The sequence below is a fragment of the Mustela erminea genome, chromosome 1, assembly GCF_009829155.1.
Source record: "Mustela erminea isolate mMusErm1 chromosome 1, mMusErm1.Pri, whole genome shotgun sequence".
Taxonomy (NCBI): Eukaryota; Metazoa; Chordata; class Mammalia; order Carnivora; family Mustelidae; genus Mustela; species Mustela erminea.
The window spans coordinates 151,684,207-151,702,823 of record NC_045614.1 but is presented as its reverse complement, the minus strand read 5'-3'; the positions used below and the strand labels follow the sequence as shown (position 1 = coordinate 151,702,823).

Sequence of the window (18,617 nt, the reverse complement as noted above, 5' to 3'; positions counted from 1 at the left end):
TAACATTAATGACATCATTTGCCAAAATACCTCATTTTTTAGGCAATAGGATTTACTAGAAAGACCATGTGTTTTAGAGTTAGACAGACCTAAGTCTGAAAACAGGCATCCCAATTCCCGTTCTGCTTCTCCTAGTACCCATTTGTGGCATACTGGATGCCACTGGCATTTAAGTTAATAAGCTCTGCTTTATGTACATTTTCTGCAGCTTTGCTACTAGCTCTACCTACTGTGCCCTGTGGAATTATATTTCTATGATAAACAAACACTTTTTCATATGTAACCTCTCTCTTACCAAACTCAATATAACAAAAACCCTGAAGATATGAACTTATTTGTAGTTTCTCCAACAGAAACCATTTTCTTCTTCTTTTCTCAGCTTCCTTCCTTTGATTGAACAAATTCAATGTTATTATGTGACAAGTTTGGGGAATATAACAGAAATGATTCCCATTTTCGCAGAGCTTACACTCTAGTGGGGAGACAGAGAACTTAACAGCCATAATGTTTAATGTGGCTGCAACACAGAGATATTTGGGGCAGGGACAATGAAAGACTATTAAATCAATGTAGGTGGAAGGTTTAGAACACTAGCAGTAAAGATGAAAAGTAAATATGTATGTCAAATTAAAGAGACTGGTAAGTAGGATTGGGTGTGCAGAATGAGGAAGAAGTCCAAATTACTCTTGGACTTTCAGGTTGAGCAGCTATTTGCACGGTGTTAACATTCATTGAACTAGGAAAGAGAAGGAAGGCAGCTTTGAAGTGGTCTTCAGTTCTGAACACGTTAAACCTGAAATGTATCTGCGGTATCCAAAAGGAGATATTTATGAGACATTTGGATATTTAGGGGTTCTGGAGAGAGATATCCATCAGGAAGATAAATTGAGGAGTCATCAGTATAGACACAGTAGTTAAAACAACTAGATAAGATCACTCAGGACCAATAATAGAAACTTAAGTAAAATCAATACATTAAAAAAAAAAGGCAAAGGAACAAGACAACAAGGAGACCAAGAAGGTGCAGAGAGAGTGTGGTTACATAAAGATCACGAAAAGGAAGTTTAAGAATGAAAGAATTGTCACACTGTTAAATACTACAGGTAAATGAAGTAATATATAGAGAGAATAATTCTTTAGATTTAGTCATAAGGAGGCTATTTGTAATCTTGTAAGGAAGTTTTAGTAGAGGGGTGAAAGCCAGATGGCAGCAGATTTGAAGAAATGCATAAAGATTATAATTAAAGATTATGAATGGAGAAAATAGTATCTGTGGAGAATGAGAAAAAGCTGACTAGGGGATTTTAGGGAAACATAGAACACTCAATGCCAGCATAATATTTAGTAAATGCTTGTCCATTCTCTTAGTTTGTCTTCTGATAACTGGAGAGGTTAGAAACCTAAAAAATTAAGATCTCAGGCTTCCTTGCAGCTAGGTGAGTAGATATAACTTAGATTTTATCAGATACCTCCACAAAAGGTTCAGAAGGTAGAAGTCTATTTATTGAAGTCTGTATGACTTCACCACACTGAAGGACGTTGAGGAAGAGGATTTGTGGGGTGTGTGTTTCATTATAGTAGAAGGGATCTCAATATTCAGCAGTTTTGTAGATGCTGAGAAGCAAAGTATAGGGTGGATTTACCAGGTACACTGGGGCTCTTGTGCTAACAGATAGAGTGGTGGCTTCTTGATTGCTGAACTGTAACTAAAGTGATACATATTTGGAGCCAAGAGTTCAGGAAATATCTTCTTAATCCCTGGATCACAACTAAAGCAATAAATTCTTGAACAACCTGTTCTGGTGGGGGCCTCTAAATTCACTTGCTTGAATGTTGTAGTAATAGTGTCACTGGTGGGTCAATTCTGTGGTGCTGTGCTGAAGTCATTCTTGAAGGCTCACCTAAATTCCCATCCTTTTGGCTCTTACAATGATTTTTTCCTAATTCTTTGTAATATATATACTTAAAATAGGTAGGCTTCTATTTCTGCAAATGAACAGTGACTGATAATAATGGGCTTAAATAATCCTTTCTTAACACTTCTAGCCCAGTAGCTCCCCCAAACTAGTTTAACAAATACCAGGGGAATCTAGTAAAAATCGTTTCCAGGTTACAATTTTTGAGATTCAAATTAATTAATTGGGTGGCACCGGAGGTTCTGAATTTTAATAAGAGATGGTTCTTTTCTTGATGGTCATTTTATAGTCGTTCAAGTATCTTCAATATCTTTTCTCTTTTGGTGTTTAAATCACTACTTTTTACTATTCTTTTCTCATTTTCACTGCTAGCCTTCCCTAAGGTACCTTCCCACTTTCCTTGATGATTTCTGTATTTGATTCATAGGTGCTCTATCTACTCCTTTACCTGCTCTTGTGATGAAACAATTCATTACGCTAACAACCCATCAAACATACTGGACTCAGAGTCTTCCCAACAATTCTAACAACCCTCTTAACTTTACTTACCCTACTCATAAATAAAGACACAGCATGATATCATTGTTTTTTAAAACTATTCCACATGACCAGGATTTTTACTTTAAAACTTTATGTGCCTCTTTCTCATCCTGTTATACCCAGTGCAACACACTGGGGATGATACTATCTCAAGTGTCCTAACTCAGCTCTCTTCTCATATTCCATCAATCACCTTCTAGTCTCACTTGCTTTTCTGTCCAATTTGGACCCATGTTCACTCAGAGTCAGTATCTGGCCCAGGGTCTGAGCATTGAACAAAGTTTGTTGAATTAAACTGTCAATGTTTCTATTAGAACAATCTCTCATTTCACCCTGTAGTTCTCTAGCTCAGGACAGACTAAGAGAGGAGCTTTCTCTACTACAGTTGACCCTTGAACAACACAGGTTTGAACTGAGTGAGTCTACTTGTACATGGATCCTTTTTTTTTTTTTCAATAAATACAATATAGTACTGTAAATCTATTTTCTTTTCCTTATGATTTTCTTAATAACATCTTCTTTCCTCTAAGCTTACTATAAGAATATGGTATATAATACATACAACATATAAAGAATTTTTTATGGTTTAAGTTATTGCTAAGGCTTCCAGTCAACAATAGGCTAGTAAGATTTGGGGGAGTTGAGTTATACGCAAATTTTTGACTGTGTGGGGCCTGGCATCCCTTACCAGTGCATTGTTCAAGGGTCAACTCTACTGCTATTTCTAAATTACCATGGAGAAGTCTGAAAAATTTATGACAGAGAGCAAAAGTAACTACACAGCCCAATATATGCTTTGAGAAGGACTCCTCACTTCAATGAATTACTAATTTGTTTACTCAATTGATAAAATGTGACATAACCAGTTATTTCTTTTTCTGGAAGAATTTAAGCAGAAAAGAAACATGAACAGAAGATGAGGTCATTAAGTCAATTATCTTTAAAATAAAAAATTTTATTAATCTAAGTAGTATTCTAAAATAAACCACAAATGTTTTACCTAAAACGCCTCCCCCGCTGCTGGTTCATTTTTGCTCGAGGAGCCACACCATCAACAGCCATAAAGAACACTTTCCTAGGTTTAATAATGCGAAACAACACCTCCAAGTAGTGAAAAATATCAGTAAAGATTTTATCATCAGAAATTCTGAAGTGAACATCATCATCATTAGGATGGGAACATTGATGTATGATTCCATTCATATCCAGGTACAAGTTGTCAAATTCAGGAATCTAAGAAATAAAGAAAAGTGACCAAGATTGTTACTATAATCAATGATGGATATTTAAACATCTGGGAAAAGCAGCTGATAAAAAGCAGAATATAGGGACATTATTATATAAAAACTGAAAAAATAATCACAGTTGTATAAAGAAAGTAAAGAAAAATTGCATAAGAGAAATTGGTAAGATGGAGACATAGTATATAACTATATAATGCACCAACAGCTTGATCAAATTTACTACCAGGAAATTATCTACTTATTTAAAATGCCCAATGGGAAAATACCAAATGAAGTACTTGATTCATTTGGTACTCAAACTATTAGTCCGACATCTACTTCTTAAAGTCAATTTCCCCTATAAATGGGTAACATAATGCCCATTTAAAAGGCTCTTTGTACATGGTCATTAAAAGATTTTACAAATGACTTAAACCCTTGTATATTTGGTTTCACTGAGAGTTACCGATTTGGTCGTATTAATTAAGAAAGCTTAGATTATGCCAAGAAATTAAGGAAATTTTGAAAACAGATTTCTTGTTTTTGACATGTGGATTAAAAATTTCCTAAACTTTGGCTAACAGGTATCTAGTTTAATAAATAACAGGTGTCTACTTTTATTAAAAGACTTTATGGCTTGGGCTCTCTTGATCTTTCCTTTATTTAAATGTTTGTAATCAAGTAAGGGGAACACTGCAAAAACAAATCTACACTAACAAGGAAATGAAGTGGGCACAACTTAATAGTTATAATATCTAATGTAATTAAACATTTTGAGTAGTCTGTCTTACATACTAACTGAAGAAAGGTTATTTTAAATTTTCAGACATAGAAGCATAATGAACTTTTTTTTTTTTTAAAGATTTTATTTATTTATTTGAAGACAGAGATCACAAGTAGGCAGAGAGGCAGGCAGAGAGAGAGGGGGAAGCAGGCTCCCTGCTGAGCAGAGAGCCCGATGCGGGGCTCGATCCCAGGATGCTGGGATCATGACCTGAGCCGAAGGCAGAGGCTTTAACCCACTGAGCCACCCAGGCGCCCCCATAATGAACTTTTCTTATATAAACTTAATGAAAGCCATCTCTGAAACAATTCAAATTTTACCATAGGTACAGAAATAATACATTTTCCTCTTACTGAGAAAATGGCAGGCCTCTGAGTTGGGGAGTGAAAAGTTTTGGTCTCTGAATCAATGAACACCATAAAAACATACTGACAAAACACTCATTTTATGGGATGGTATGAGGCACCACATAAAAAAATGTTAAATGTCCTCACTAAGTAATAGGCTCAAATGACATGAAAATTGTGATAATGAGGTTTTAAAAGTATATTCAAGATTTACTGTTTGATTCAAAAAATCTGAAAACCTCAATCAAAATCTCTAAGTGAGAACTTTACAAAACGATTCCAAAGTTTACCTAGGAGAATAAACATGCAAGAAAGAGTATTTTAAAAGAAAAGTAAATGAAGGAATCTACTTTATATGATATTAAAAATTATAAAGGTTTGACTGAACAAAACAGTTTACAAATAGTAAAAGTGTGGGATGACTGGATGGCTCAGTGGGTTAAGTGTCTGCCTTTGGCTCAGGTCATGATCCCAGGGTCCTGTGCTCTCTGCTCAGTGTGGAGCCTACTTCTCCCTCTCCTTCTGTCCATTTGTGCGTACCCTCCCCCCTGCCCCTATCAAATAAATTAACAAAATTCTCAAAAAAGAAAATTAGTAGTTCAAGTGTATATAGAAATTTAGTACCTAAGAGGCATTTCAAACCAGTGAAAGGGATGGGGCACCTAGCTAACTATCTGGAAATAAAACTGTATCTCATCTTATAACACAATAAATCCCAGAAAGATTAAAAATATTAATGTGAGAAATATAAGTAAAAAATTATATACAAATATTTTGGTGATTTTAGGATGAGGAAAGCCAAAACTCATAAACCAAACAAATGATGGACTTGGCCATCTATATTTTTTACATCTATAGGGTTAAAAAAAGTAACAAAAACAAGGTTAAACTAAAAATGACAAAATGCAGGCAAATGCTTGCAAATTAGGATAAAGTCAGTATTCCAAACATACAAAAAAATCCTCAAATAAAAAAGAGCAAATTTTAAAAGCATGGAAAATGCTCAGCAATTCAAAAAAGAGACACAGAAGTCTGATAAACATATGAAAAGACGTTCAACATCCCCAAATTTCAAATTAAAATAATATGTCATTTTCCCCAACATGTTAGCAAAGATTAGAAAAAATGATATTACCCAGTTACTGGCAAGGTTTTGGGAAAATAGATATTTCCTATGTTATCAAAAGTGATAGCTGGCATTTATTAAGCACTCATTAGGTGCCAAACATTGAGCCAAACATATTCATTGTCTCACTGAATTATGATAAATTTAAAAGAAAAATATTTGGATTCTCTATTTTGCAGAAGAAGAAAATCACAGAGATAGAAAAGAGAGAAATGGCATTTACACGCAGTAGTCTGGATGGGAATATAAATTGGTGTAATTAATATGAAAGTATATATCAAAACCTGAAGTATTTTCTTTTCTTTTCTTTTCTTTCTTTAAAGATTCTATCTATTTGAGAGACAGTGAGAGAGCGAGAGAGCCAGCAGGGGGAATGGAAGGCAGAGGGAGAGGGAGAAGCAGACTCCCGACTGAGCAGGGAGCCTGATGCAGGGCTGGATCCTAGGACCTGAGATCGTGACCCGAGCTGAAGGCAGATGCTTAACCAACTGAGCCACTCAGGCACCCCCCAAGATTTCTACTACTGGAAATTTATTCTGAGAAATAATCAGAAATGTGCACAAAGATGTAAGCACAAGAATATTAATGGCAGTACTATTTACAAGAGATATAAAATGAAATCAAAATGCCCAATAGGAAACTGCTGATGGTACATCCACACAACAGAATACTACACAGTAATTACAAATTATGATTAACATTCATATTTTACATTAGATAATGTGTAAAATACAGACAGTCAAATGACAAAAGTAGGCTATAAAACAGGGGCATGTTATTATCCCATTTACAGTAAATATTTATCTATATGTACATCTGCATATAAACATTAGGAATATACAGGAACAAGACGTTACTGGTGGTTAACCATTGATGTTGGAATTTCAGTTTATTTTCCTTTGGAAGATAGAGCTTTTACAGCTCTCAGTACTATATTAATTTTTACATAATAAGTACATACTTCATAATCTGAAAAAAATAATTATCCTTAAAAAAGAAATTTTAAAAATTCTCTTACATTTCAGATTAGTAAGAAAAATACAGGATGAGTAACCATTGACTAATTCAGTGAAGAAAATGAGAACATGCAATAAAATCTTGCTCCTTCACAAACATAATACTGGGGAGGAAAAATGAAAGAGAGAGAGAGAGAAACCAAGAAACAGACTCTTAACTATAGAGAACTGAGGACTGTGGGAGGGAAGGTGGGTGGGGGGGTGTGGTGGGGGGCGGGTTAAATAGGGGAAGGGGACTAAGGAGGGTACATGTTACGATGAGCACTGGTTGTTGTATATAAGTGACAAATCAATAATTCTACACCTGAAGCAAGTATTATACTGTTTGTTAACTGGTTGGAATTTAAATAAAAACAGGGAAAAAAAAAAAACCCCAAACACAATACTGAGTTATTACATCTGTAAAATAGAAGTTCTGACATTATTTTATACTTTCACCTCTCCTCAACTCCTGTATCTAATTAGTCACTTAGGTTTCATTTATGGTTTTTTTTTTTTAATTTAACTTCCAAAATGTCTCTAGAATCCTACCCTCTTAAGCATTCCCATTGTGTTAGGCAATCTCATAATCTTCTCCATCCTCAGACTTCCTGTCCTAGTTCAAGCCCTCAGTTTTCCAACTAGACTGCTTGCTTTTTTTCTCTCCCACCACAGTGTAGCTAGCCATTTTTCTAATACATAATCTAATCATGTTGCTTCCATACTTAAACCCATATGATACTAAAAACCTTTAATACCATAAAAGGTTCTATATGACTTGGCTGTTCTCTCTCCCACCAATTCCATGTTTTTTCCTGTTTGCATATACAGTCTACAAGCTAAATATACAATACATTACCTAGAAAGCCATAGATGTACTGAGCTGTTCCAAACCTCTATGACTTAACAGATGCTACTACTTCCTGAAATGCTTCTCTTTCCTTTATGCTCTTTCTTCCACTGATCTTGCAGATTTTGACTCCACTTTCAAGATCCAGCTCAGTATCTTTGGAAGCTTTCCTATACTTACCCAAGGAGAAATGATGCTCCCTTCTCTACGTCACACTCTTACTTGTTTTTTGTGTTCCCAATGTATATAAGAATGCCAGGCGCATATATATATATATATATATATATATATATATATATATATATATATATAAATATCTCCTACTCATTTTTGTTGAACACTTAAGTGTGATATTTGTCCTTTCCTACTAAACTGTGAGTTCCTCAAAGCAAGATCTCTGATTTGAGGAATTCACAGTTTAGCAGAAAAGGACAGACATTACACTTAAGTATTTGGTCATGTTCAGAACTCTTGGTATACTACCTGACACAAAGTAGTGAGTAGAAATATTTAATAATAAACAGTGAAGCTCTTCCTTTATTAAATGTGATAGCACATGTAGGCTATAACATTTACTTTGAATATGCATTCATACTGCTTTAAATTGTTGTTAAGTATTAACATTTCAGTATTTAATTTTCTCAAAACAGTTTCTTTTAGCCAGTGTAACTTTGTATCCTACTTAGTGCTGCTGCAAAATGTCTTTTTCATTAAGACAATATGTATCTGACTATTAAAAAGAGCTGCTGGCAATTCTTTTGCCCCAGTTCTTTAATCCTACTTATCTTAAACAATCCCAAGATTTTGTTGCTTCAATTCATTTTTAAATATGCACGTTTTATTTTTATTTATCTTTTTAGAGAGCGGGGAAGGGGCAGAGGGAGAGAGAATTCTAGCAGGCTTCATGCCCAGCATAGGGCAATCTCACAACCTTAAGATCATGACCTGAGCCAAAATCAAGAATCGGAAGCATAACTGACTGAGCCACTCAGGCACCCCTTTAATATGCATGTTTTAAAACACAGTACATATACAATGTATATTTTAATATGCAATGTTTTTATATAGTATGTATTCTTTATATGTTGTATTAGTATGCTATGATTAATAAATTCATTTGCTTAATAAATATTTACTGAAGACCTATTATGTACTACAAAAGTAGGGATGAAGTTGTAATGAGGAACATATATATCTGATGAAAACTCAACTTTACAAAACAAAGGTCATACAATTAAGATTATAAACTCTTACAGTATATGAAGTTCTCCTGTGATTAAAATCTAGTACAGTGCTGGTGGGCTCCTGGATGGCTCGGTGGGTTAAGCCTCTGCCTTCGGCTCAGGTCATGATCTCAGGGTCCTGGGATTGAGCCCCTCATTGGGCTCTCTGCTCAGCAAGGAGCCTGCTTCCCCCTGCCTCCTCTGCCTGCCTCTCTGCCTACTTGTGATCTCTGTCCAATAAATAAATAAATAAATAAATAAATAAAATCTTAAAAAAAAAAATCTAATACAGTGCTACTATAACAGCTAAAATATGGGGCACCTGTGTGCCTCACTCTGTTAAGCATCCCAGTCTTGATTTTGGCTCGGGTCCTGATCTCATGATTGTGAGCTCGAGCCCCACTCCACCCTGGGCATGAAGCCTGCTTATTAGCATTCTCTCCCAGTCTCTCTTCCCCTCCTTGCTGGTGAGTGTGCTCTCTCTCTCTCTCTCTCTCTCTCTCTAAAAAATAAAAAAATAAAAAAAATAATAATAATAACAACTATAGGTAATATATTAACTATAGGTATAATAACAAATATAGGTAAGTACTTGCCATGTACTAGACAGATTTAAATGCTTAATAGTTGACCCTTGAACAACCCAAGTTTGAACTGCATGGGTCCATTTATATGGGGATTTTTTTTCAATAAATATAGTACAGTGCTATAAATGTATTTTCTATTTTCCTATGATTTTCTTAACACATTCTTTTCTCTAGCTTACTTTATTGTAAGAATACAATGCATAATACACAGTAACATATAAAATATGTGTTAACTGACTGTTTATGTTTTCAGTAAGGCTTCAGTCAACACTAGGCTATTAGTAGTTAAGTTTTGGGCAAGTCAAAGTTATACTTGGGTTTTTGACTGTGCTAGGGTTAGCTGGGGGTCAGTGCTCCTAATACCCACATTTTCAAGAGTCAACTGTATGTGCATTCACTTACTTAAGTATGGCAATCCTAATATTATTATCTCCATTTTGTAGCTGACAAAAGTGAGTCACTAAAAGATTGAGTTACTCACCCATAGCTAGTAAAGTTTAAGTGTTGGGGCTAAATTTGAAACCAAGTAGAACTACTCTAGAGCAGTATTTCTTAATCTTTCTTTCACTATTGTCATTCTTCCAGGTAGGTCTTTAGACTTGTTTTTTTTCCTAATCATCACCCTCCAACGGAATTTCAATACCACAACTCTACTGTATATCTGTTTACATACTGTGGCACTTTAATATGCAAACCTCCACCCTCTCAACAATTTTGGCCCCTTAAGGAACGATATTGTTCCTGTTCATAATTTATACTCTTGTGCCTGCATTTTAAAAAACTATGGTAAAATGTTAATTAAAACTTTCCCATCTTAACATTTTTAAGTGTACATGTTATTCCAGTGCTTGCACTTTTAAAGCCAATCTTCTATGCATTTTGCTACAAATTGCACAGAAGGAGACACAAGCTAATATTTCCATTTTAAAGTGTCTGCTCTTGTATAGGGAGCATATCTGTTTCATCCTTTACTATATCTGCTTCAGAAAGATGCCTTGGCAAGTCAGTTATGAGAGTTCATAGGAGGCCAGCTACTCCTGCCCTTTAAAACCCCTTAGTTATAAATACTGCTACATAACTGGCCTACATAGTCTTTTAGTGAATATTCTGCAGTTCTCCTGTTCTCAGGTCCATCAGATATTGCCACATTGCTTCCTTTTTCCTCTTGCAGGGATGCCAACACCAACTGGGTCTAGAGGCTATTGGTAGTTTGTCCCTACCTACTTGTATTTGGGTGTTCACAGGGATATATTACATGGTTTTATCATAAATGTTCTATGGATTTCAAACATTGCTATCTAGTTGTTCCTTTTTTTTTTCTTTTTCAAATATTTTATTTATTTGTCAGAGAGAGAGAGAGCACAAGCAGGGGGAGCAGCAGGCAGAAGGAGAAGCAAGCTCCTCACTGAGCAAGGAGCCTGATGTGGGACTTGATTCCAGGACCCTGACCTAAGCCAAAGGCAGACACTTAACTGACTGAGCTACACAGGATCCCTAGTTGTTCTGTTTTTATACGAGGATTCAAAGAGACCAAAAATGATGTTGTTGTCTTTACCACCACCATCTTCCCACAACTTACTCCTCCTCCCAATCTCTTCCTCCCAGGACTAGCTTTTGAATCATGGTGACTTAGGTTTACCGTCTTTTAAATACTGCTTAAGAGAATAGCTGCTAACCCTTTATTATATTTGCTCTCTTTGTTGTGGTGGTCGTTGTTCGCTACAAGAATCAAACATTTTTGAAAGACACCGTTTTGATAAGCCAAGTTTTAAACCTATCCTTTTAAACCTATCATATGACTGCCTTAAAGAGATTATTTTTGTTCTTCAATAAAAAAATTCCTCAGGATGGTGAGAAGCCAAGACAGCTTTACCAAACCAAATTCTGCACCAAAGAGTACAGAACAAAAATATTAATGGACAAATTATATGTTATCAAGTCAATCCAAGTAACAATCACATTTTTTTCACTTTGGAGATAATAGTGACTGATACATGGCAGGCACTCAGACTTTTCTTGAATGAATGACCCAGGAAAAGCCAAAGTTGGTTGTCTCTGTTTCTGAAATGTACCAGACATCCTTTTTCACCCTTTTCTCTGGAAAGAACTATCTTCCTAAATCTGACTCAACCCATGTTTCAAATAAAGGAAAAATAAACTACTGTTTTGGAATTTTTTGTAAGCTTTTCTTCATTTACCAAATCTGACAGGAATTCAACAACAAAGTAACCCTTCTGGAAGTTTCACCCTATCTTCATGCTTATTATACTTTTTTAAAAAAAGATTGGGCGCCTGGGTGGCTCAGTGGGTTAAAGCCTCTGCCTTCAGCTCAGGTCATGATCTCAGGGTCCTGGGATAGAGTCCCGCATCGGGCTCTCTGCTCAGTGGGTAGCCTGCTTCCCCCCTCCTCTCTCTCTGCCTGCCTCTCTGCCTACTGGTAAAATAAATAAAATATATATATAAAAAGATTAAACCCTAATTTAATAAACAGCATGATGGTGTTGGCTGGATTATCTCCCCTCACTACTAATAAAATGTTATCCATCAAAACTGATTCATTAGTTACACAAACATCAAAACTGATTTTCCTGTAAGATATAAAATGGACACGAGATCTACCAAAATCATTAAATGTGACAAACACTAACGTATCACCCGAAGTCTAGTTTACCTAATAGATAGCTGCTTACTATTTCTCTCCACAATTCCTATACATAAACATTTTTGGAATCCACACAAAACCCTTGCACTGGGATATTATTACATACCGGATTACAAGCCAGATATTATGATTACTAGTATTATGCTGTAACAATCTTTCTCTTTCTCTTTCTGTCCCTCTGTCACACACGCACACTCGCACACTGAAGTCTCCAAATAACTGCCCCTGCCCGTCCAAGTGTATTATTGTTTCTCCTGAACACGGTATTCGTACGACCTTTGAGATAATCGAAAAAGAGTAACGAAAGGTATCATAAATATGAACCATCAGCTACGTCAAGAAGTCTAGGCGTTGGGGGTGGGGTGGGATGCAGGTCCCGGTAAGGGAAAGTAAACAAGGTGACTCAACCGCGGAGGCACTGATTATATTGTTCGTTCGCGGGTCTGTTGCTTTCTGGGGGGGATGGCGAGGGGAACTTCGAATACCTGCTCCGGCTCTGCTGCCTCTATAAGGGAATATGCAGCTCCCCGGGCAGGAAAGGAAAGAACTCACTAAAATGCTCCTGCCCTGGACTTAATTTCCGAATCGCGGAAGGCCCTACGCCGCAGCAGAGCTGTCAGAACTGCCGCGATGCCCGCGACTCTGCCCACGGACATGAAACCCAAGTCTTCGCCCCCATTCTGAGGGTATCTTCAAACCTTCTCCTCCCTTCCCTTCATCGATCATGGGGCAGACGACGAGCAGAAAGAGGAGGCTGGGGAGCCCTGTCCCAGGATGAGGGAGGGCCGCGGGGCCCGGGTTCTCGGCCTCCTAATCCGCTGCCTCCTAGCTCACCCACCTGATGCTCTTTCACCACTTCACTGAGGCAGGGATACCGTTCCGAGATCCATCGGTAAAACTTGGGGACTCCCATTTCGACCGTCAACGCTAATTCCAGTCAGGGCCAAACCGAAACCAAACGCCCCGCCGGGGCCTAAGCTGCTGCCTCCGGCCGTCGCTCCCCGGATGACAACACACCGCCAGCCCGACCATAGAGAGCAGTCGCCGGGCCTAGAGCGGCCGATTCGAGGCCGCTTCCCCGGGGCGGGGCTCTAATCCCGGTTCTCGCTCACAGCCGAGCTCCCTGGTGGTTGTGTTTAAGAGGGCGGCGGCGTGCGAGTGTGTTATATTTAGTTCTGGCAATGTCGGTTGACCGAGTAGACGTGGGAATGGTGTGAAAACCCCACGGGCCTGCTGAAACAGTTTTGGAACAGGGTATTTGTCCTGACTGCTTCTGTGCCCTGGCATTACTAATGTCAGTCTTTTTCAACACAGATTTGGAAAGATCTGGTGATTTCCTTGGTTTAGTTATTTCGTTGGGGAAGGGGAAGTTTTTTTTTTCAGAGGGATATAACCCTCTATCAAAACTTCTTTTAAAAACTTTTCCCCGCAAATTATTTGTTGGAGAAAATGAATAACTTCCTTCCACCTCACCCTGATTCCTCCTGAAGTCAACATTAGGCGCCCCTCGGAACTATGGTATACTTTCACATTCTTGTCCCTTGTGTTCATGTTTTTCTCCCATCACACTCTAAGCCCGTAAGAAAAGCACAATATCAAGAGAACTTAAGTGAAATTCTGTTATAAAGAATTTTTCCATTTATTTGAATAACCGCATTATTTTGTAAATATTGTGAATTATTTTACATCAGCAAGAAAATTTACAAAAAATGGGACATTAAAATCTTTAATTTCAAAATCTTGTTAAATTTTAAGTGTCTTCTAAGACTACTAGATTCTGTTTTCTGGTAAACTGTCCGTATGACAGGATCTTTAAAATTATTTAGTTTTCATATTCATGCCCCTTGGTTTATATTTTTTTATATTTTTTTCTATTATTTTCAACCATGCAAAAGTTTTATTAAGTGAGCTTTATGTGTGCATTATGTTTATATCTGTTTTATTAGACTAGACTGTCAGTTCCTAGAGGGCAGGGAACGTAGCTCTGTGCAGGAATCTAGCATAGTGCTGTGCCTACAGCATTTATTCAATGTAATTTTCTGTTGTTCAAATGAATCCTTTTGCTAGTAGTACTTAAAAGAAAACTCATAAAAATTATAAAATGAAATCAGGCTGGCTTATTTCTTGTAAATACATCTTTCTAGTACAGAAACACATAAGATGTTCCATTTCTCCAGTTATAATGAACAATTATTTTAGGAAAGTAGTTTAGGGGTGCCTGGCTGCCTCAGTTGGTAAAGCATCAGCCTTCAGCTCATGATCCTGGAATCTCCAGATGGAGTCCCAAGTTAAGCTCCCTGCTCTGTGGGGAGTCTGCTTCTCCCTTTCCCTCTGCCCCCTCTACTTGTGCTCTCTCAAATAAATAAATAAATCTAAAAAAAAAAAAAAGGCAGTTTATTTCTTAACATCATATATTATTTTAAATATTATTAACAATAAGGTAGTTAATACCAGTTGCTCCAAGAACATAAACTTGTGCTGTACTTTGAAACTGAATAAACAATCACAGGTAATACCAAATGCACTAATTTTAGATTATTTGCATATTCTTTGAAGTAGTTTCATTTCACATATATGGGGTCCAACCAAGGTACATTTGGCACAGTAAGTTTTCATCAGTAGCTTCTTGTATAAGGTAATGCACATGTCCTTCAATAGATAATGGCAGCCCTGTCACTCTGTTTCGGGTCTTGATTACACCTTGCAGTCGCTGCTCGATGTCAAGAACATGGGTCTTGGCCTAATAAGAAGAAATTGACAATCAATCATAAGTGCTAAGAACCTAATAACACCTGAATGTTGATAATTTGAAATTACTACTTTTTGGGTGTCTGACAAATGTTCATGTCATTTTGTGAATCATTACCCCCTTTTTAGGAGCAAAAACAGGTAAAAGAGAGAAGAAATGAAACAAATGCAACTTGAGATAACTGATTTTGAGGCTTGCAATGTTGATTTAGCATCAACTGCATGGACATTTTTCTGGACTAACCTGGGAATCTCTTCCACACTACAATTCTAGAAAAATAATAATTTAAAAAATTTACCCCAAAATGTTAGGACTAAAATGTTTGAATGAATATTCTAGTAATAGCAACAATACTTTAAATGCCTAATATTTAGATTATGTTACTAAGTGCAAATGGAGTTCTAAGCTACTTGGAATGGCACACATTTCTCTCAATAAGAAAGCTTATCAAAATGCAAAAATAAGAATGTTATTAGAAAAACAATCCTCAATCTATTCTCATTTAATAAAAATGATTATCTGCAAACTTTGAGACTTCAAGCAACTTTAGGAAGGAGTAAATTGCCATATATTAAAGTTGAGACCTGCTGCTTTGTAAGTTCAGGCAATCTATGCGCAAGCTTTTCCCATTGTATCTCATAATTCTAAACCATCTGAAGTTAAATAAATGTGTCTTGAACTTTATTACACAAATTATAATAATGTTAACATTAGTAATGACAATAAAGAAAACTTATTGACACCTTCATACTAAAGAACTACATTTCAGGGGTACCTGGGTGGCTCCATTGGTTAAGCATCCAACTACCGATTTTGGCTCAGGCCATGATCTCAAGGTTGTGAAATCTGAGTCGCATGTCAGGCTCAGTGCTGGGCATGGAGCTTGCTTAAGATTCTCTGTCTCCCTCTTCCTCTGCCCCTTCCCCTCCCTCTCTTAAAAAAAATAGTAATAATAATAAAATAAAGAACTAGATTTTCAGAGTATTCATCTGTCAGTCACTGACAGTATTTTGAGTCAATTCGCATTGATAGAGACATACTGTGTCACCTCATATCAAGCTATACCTTCTACTAACCTTTTCATTGACAACCTCCCCAGTTTCATTCAGTGATGCTTTGGAATGTCCTTTCACTGGTTTACTCCATTCCACAAGAGGATCATGTATAAAAGTTTTTAAGACACTAAAATGTAAATAAATATAATATAATGTTATCTTTGTAAAAAGAAATGTCACTACTAGTCAACATTTAGGTGAAAAATAAGGATGAGAAGCTAATGGTAATATTCTTATAATATACATTAGTACTGCATCATTAAGATGTGAACTTACTGTTTTGGACTGAGGGGTTGAAAGGAAAGTGAGGAAAGGGGAAGACAGAGGGGGATCTGAGGCGCTCTTGGAGAGTAGAGCAAGGTGAGTTCTGTGTGCATTTCTAAATGCATACAGTACACTTCTATAAACTACCTATGGAAAAACCCACTCAGATTTCTTGTAGGCACCTCAAATTCAGTATTTCCAAAACAAAACTCATTATCCTTTCCTGAACTATTTCACCAGTATTCCCCAAATCAGTAAAGAACAACATTATTCACTCATTTGTCCTAAAAAAAAGTCTAGGAATCACCCTTGGCTCTCCTTCCTTATAACATTCAATTCTACCTCCTAAATGCCTTTAGAATCTATTTACCTTCATTACTACTGTCACTATCTCATCCAGTGCACCATCATTTCTTTCCAAGTTACTCAAATGGTCCACTAACAAGTTTTCTGGACTCTAGCCCAGACTGCAACTGTAATTTTTCTGCAGGGTAAATCTGATGACTTCGTTTTTTTTTTTTTTTTATTTTTAAATTTTCTTCTTACCCCAACCCCCACTGCTTCTGGTTGTTTTCAGGACTAGGTGTAAACATGTAAACCGGCCCCATGTGGTCTTTTCATAATCTAGCCCTGCCCACCTGTGTGATCATCACAGCGCCATCTACGTGAAGTGTATGCTCTAGAAAACAGAATTACATTTTTTAGGCAGTCCATGCTTTCACTTGTCTTGATATTTCTTCACTCATAACACTCGCTTCCCCTTTGTGTGGTCAATTCCATTTATCATTAAGGTTTCAGCTACTTCCTCCAGAAATTATTTCCTGACTTCCCCAGATTGGAAGGGGCTCTTAGAGTTTCACAAGATGCTGTACATAACATTCCTTTGCTCTGTGAGGAGTCTGCTTCTCCCTCTCCCTCTGCCCCCTCTACTTGTGCTCTCTCAAATAAATAAATCTTAAAAAAAAAAAAAAAAAGACAGCTTATTTCTTAACAAAAACATATATTATTTTAAATATTATTAACAATAAGGTAGTTAATACCAGTTGCTCCAAGAACATAAACATAACATTCCCATGACTTATTTCATAGTTGAAAGTTTGTACCTCCATCCATTTTGCCCAGCCCCCACCCCCAACCGCTGGCCACCACCAGTCCGTTTTCTGTATCTATGAGCTCAGGTTTTATTTATTTTTCATTTGCTTTTATTTTAATTCCAGTTACTTAACATAGTGTTATATTAGTTTCAGGTGTACAGCAGTATAGTGACTCAACAGTTCCATACATCACCCTGTGCACATCATGACAAGTATACTCCTTAATTCCCATTGCCTATTTCACCCATCCCCCACTCTCCCCTTTGGTGTAACCATCAGACTGCTCTCTATAATAAGAGTCTGTTCCTTGCTTTGTCTCTCTCTCTCTTATTTTTTTCCCTGTCTGATTTGTTTATTAAATTCTACATATGAGTGAAGTCATGGTATTCTTCTTTCTCTGATTGACTTACTTCACTCAGCATTATTCGCTCTAGCTCCAACCATGCCATTGCAAATGGAAAAATTTCATTTTTATGGCTAAATAATTTTCTATTGTATACATATACCACATCTTCTTTATCTATTCATCAATGATGGACACCTGGACTTATTCCATATCTTGGCTATTGTAAACAATGCTGCAATGAACTATAAGTTATACCTTAATAAAGCTATTATTTAGGGCGCCGGGGTGGCTCAGTTGTTAAGCATCTGCCTCTGGCTCAGACCATGATCCCAGGGTCCTTGGAATGAGCCCCACCTGCATCGGGCTCCCTGCTCCCTGGGAAGCCTGCTTCTCCCTCTCCCACCCCCGCTACTTGTGTTCCCTCTCTCACTGTCTCTCTGTCAAATAAATAAAATGTTTTTAAAAAAGCTATTATTTAAAAAAATCTACTTCAACCAATGCAAAGTGGCTTCTAGTATAAAAAAACAATATTTAGGAACCAATAATTACATTCAAGATTACTGTTAAATTGTTTATAAAACACACGTAATTACCTCATTAAAGGCTCTCTCTGATCTCGCATCAGCCTCATTGTAACTTCACAAGCCCTTCGAAAAAGACCTTCTGTTCCCATAGGACCCATTCCATTAACCATATTATGAGTCAATCGAAATGGAACAATTTCTGGAACTTCAAAGGTTTCTCCCTTAAAACAATGCATTTTATTAAAAAGTAACAACGTTAAAATTTTAAATCTTTATGCAAAAAAGTTAGAACTTCATGTCTAGATGCTAAGCGAAGTGCAAAGTACTGTCAA

General features: G+C 36.8%; 2 protein-coding genes across 4 annotated transcripts in view; both read right to left on the bottom strand.

Annotated features, from left to right (window-relative positions):
* Nucleotides 1-13,297, bottom strand: part of XRN1 (5'-3' exoribonuclease 1) — a 104,089-nt gene extending 90,792 nt beyond the window's left edge. The window contains exons 1-2 of one of the 2 annotated variants that reach the window (XM_032346914.1): nucleotides 13,092-13,297; nucleotides 3,457-3,689 (exon numbers count right to left, since the gene is read on the bottom strand). In XM_032346914.1, the coding sequence (XP_032202805.1) occupies nucleotides 3,457-3,689; nucleotides 13,092-13,166 (308 nt within the window). In that variant the 5' untranslated portion in view covers nucleotides 13,167-13,297. The remainder of the gene's footprint in view (nucleotides 1-3,456; nucleotides 3,690-13,091) is intronic. The other variant, XM_032346924.1, reaches the window with a different exon arrangement.
* A 1,331-nt stretch (nucleotides 13,298-14,628) lies between these two features.
* The window catches only part of ATR (ATR serine/threonine kinase), a 96,549-nt gene continuing 92,560 nt past the window's right edge, over nucleotides 14,629-18,617 (bottom strand). For both annotated transcript variants that reach the window (XM_032346879.1, XM_032346887.1), the window contains 3 exons: nucleotides 18,355-18,506; nucleotides 16,079-16,184; nucleotides 14,629-14,993 (listed from right to left, as the gene is read on the bottom strand). In XM_032346879.1, coding sequence (XP_032202770.1) covers nucleotides 14,820-14,993; nucleotides 16,079-16,184; nucleotides 18,355-18,506 — 432 coding nt within the window. In that variant the 3' untranslated portion in view covers nucleotides 14,629-14,819. The remainder of the gene's footprint in view (nucleotides 14,994-16,078; nucleotides 16,185-18,354; nucleotides 18,507-18,617) is intronic.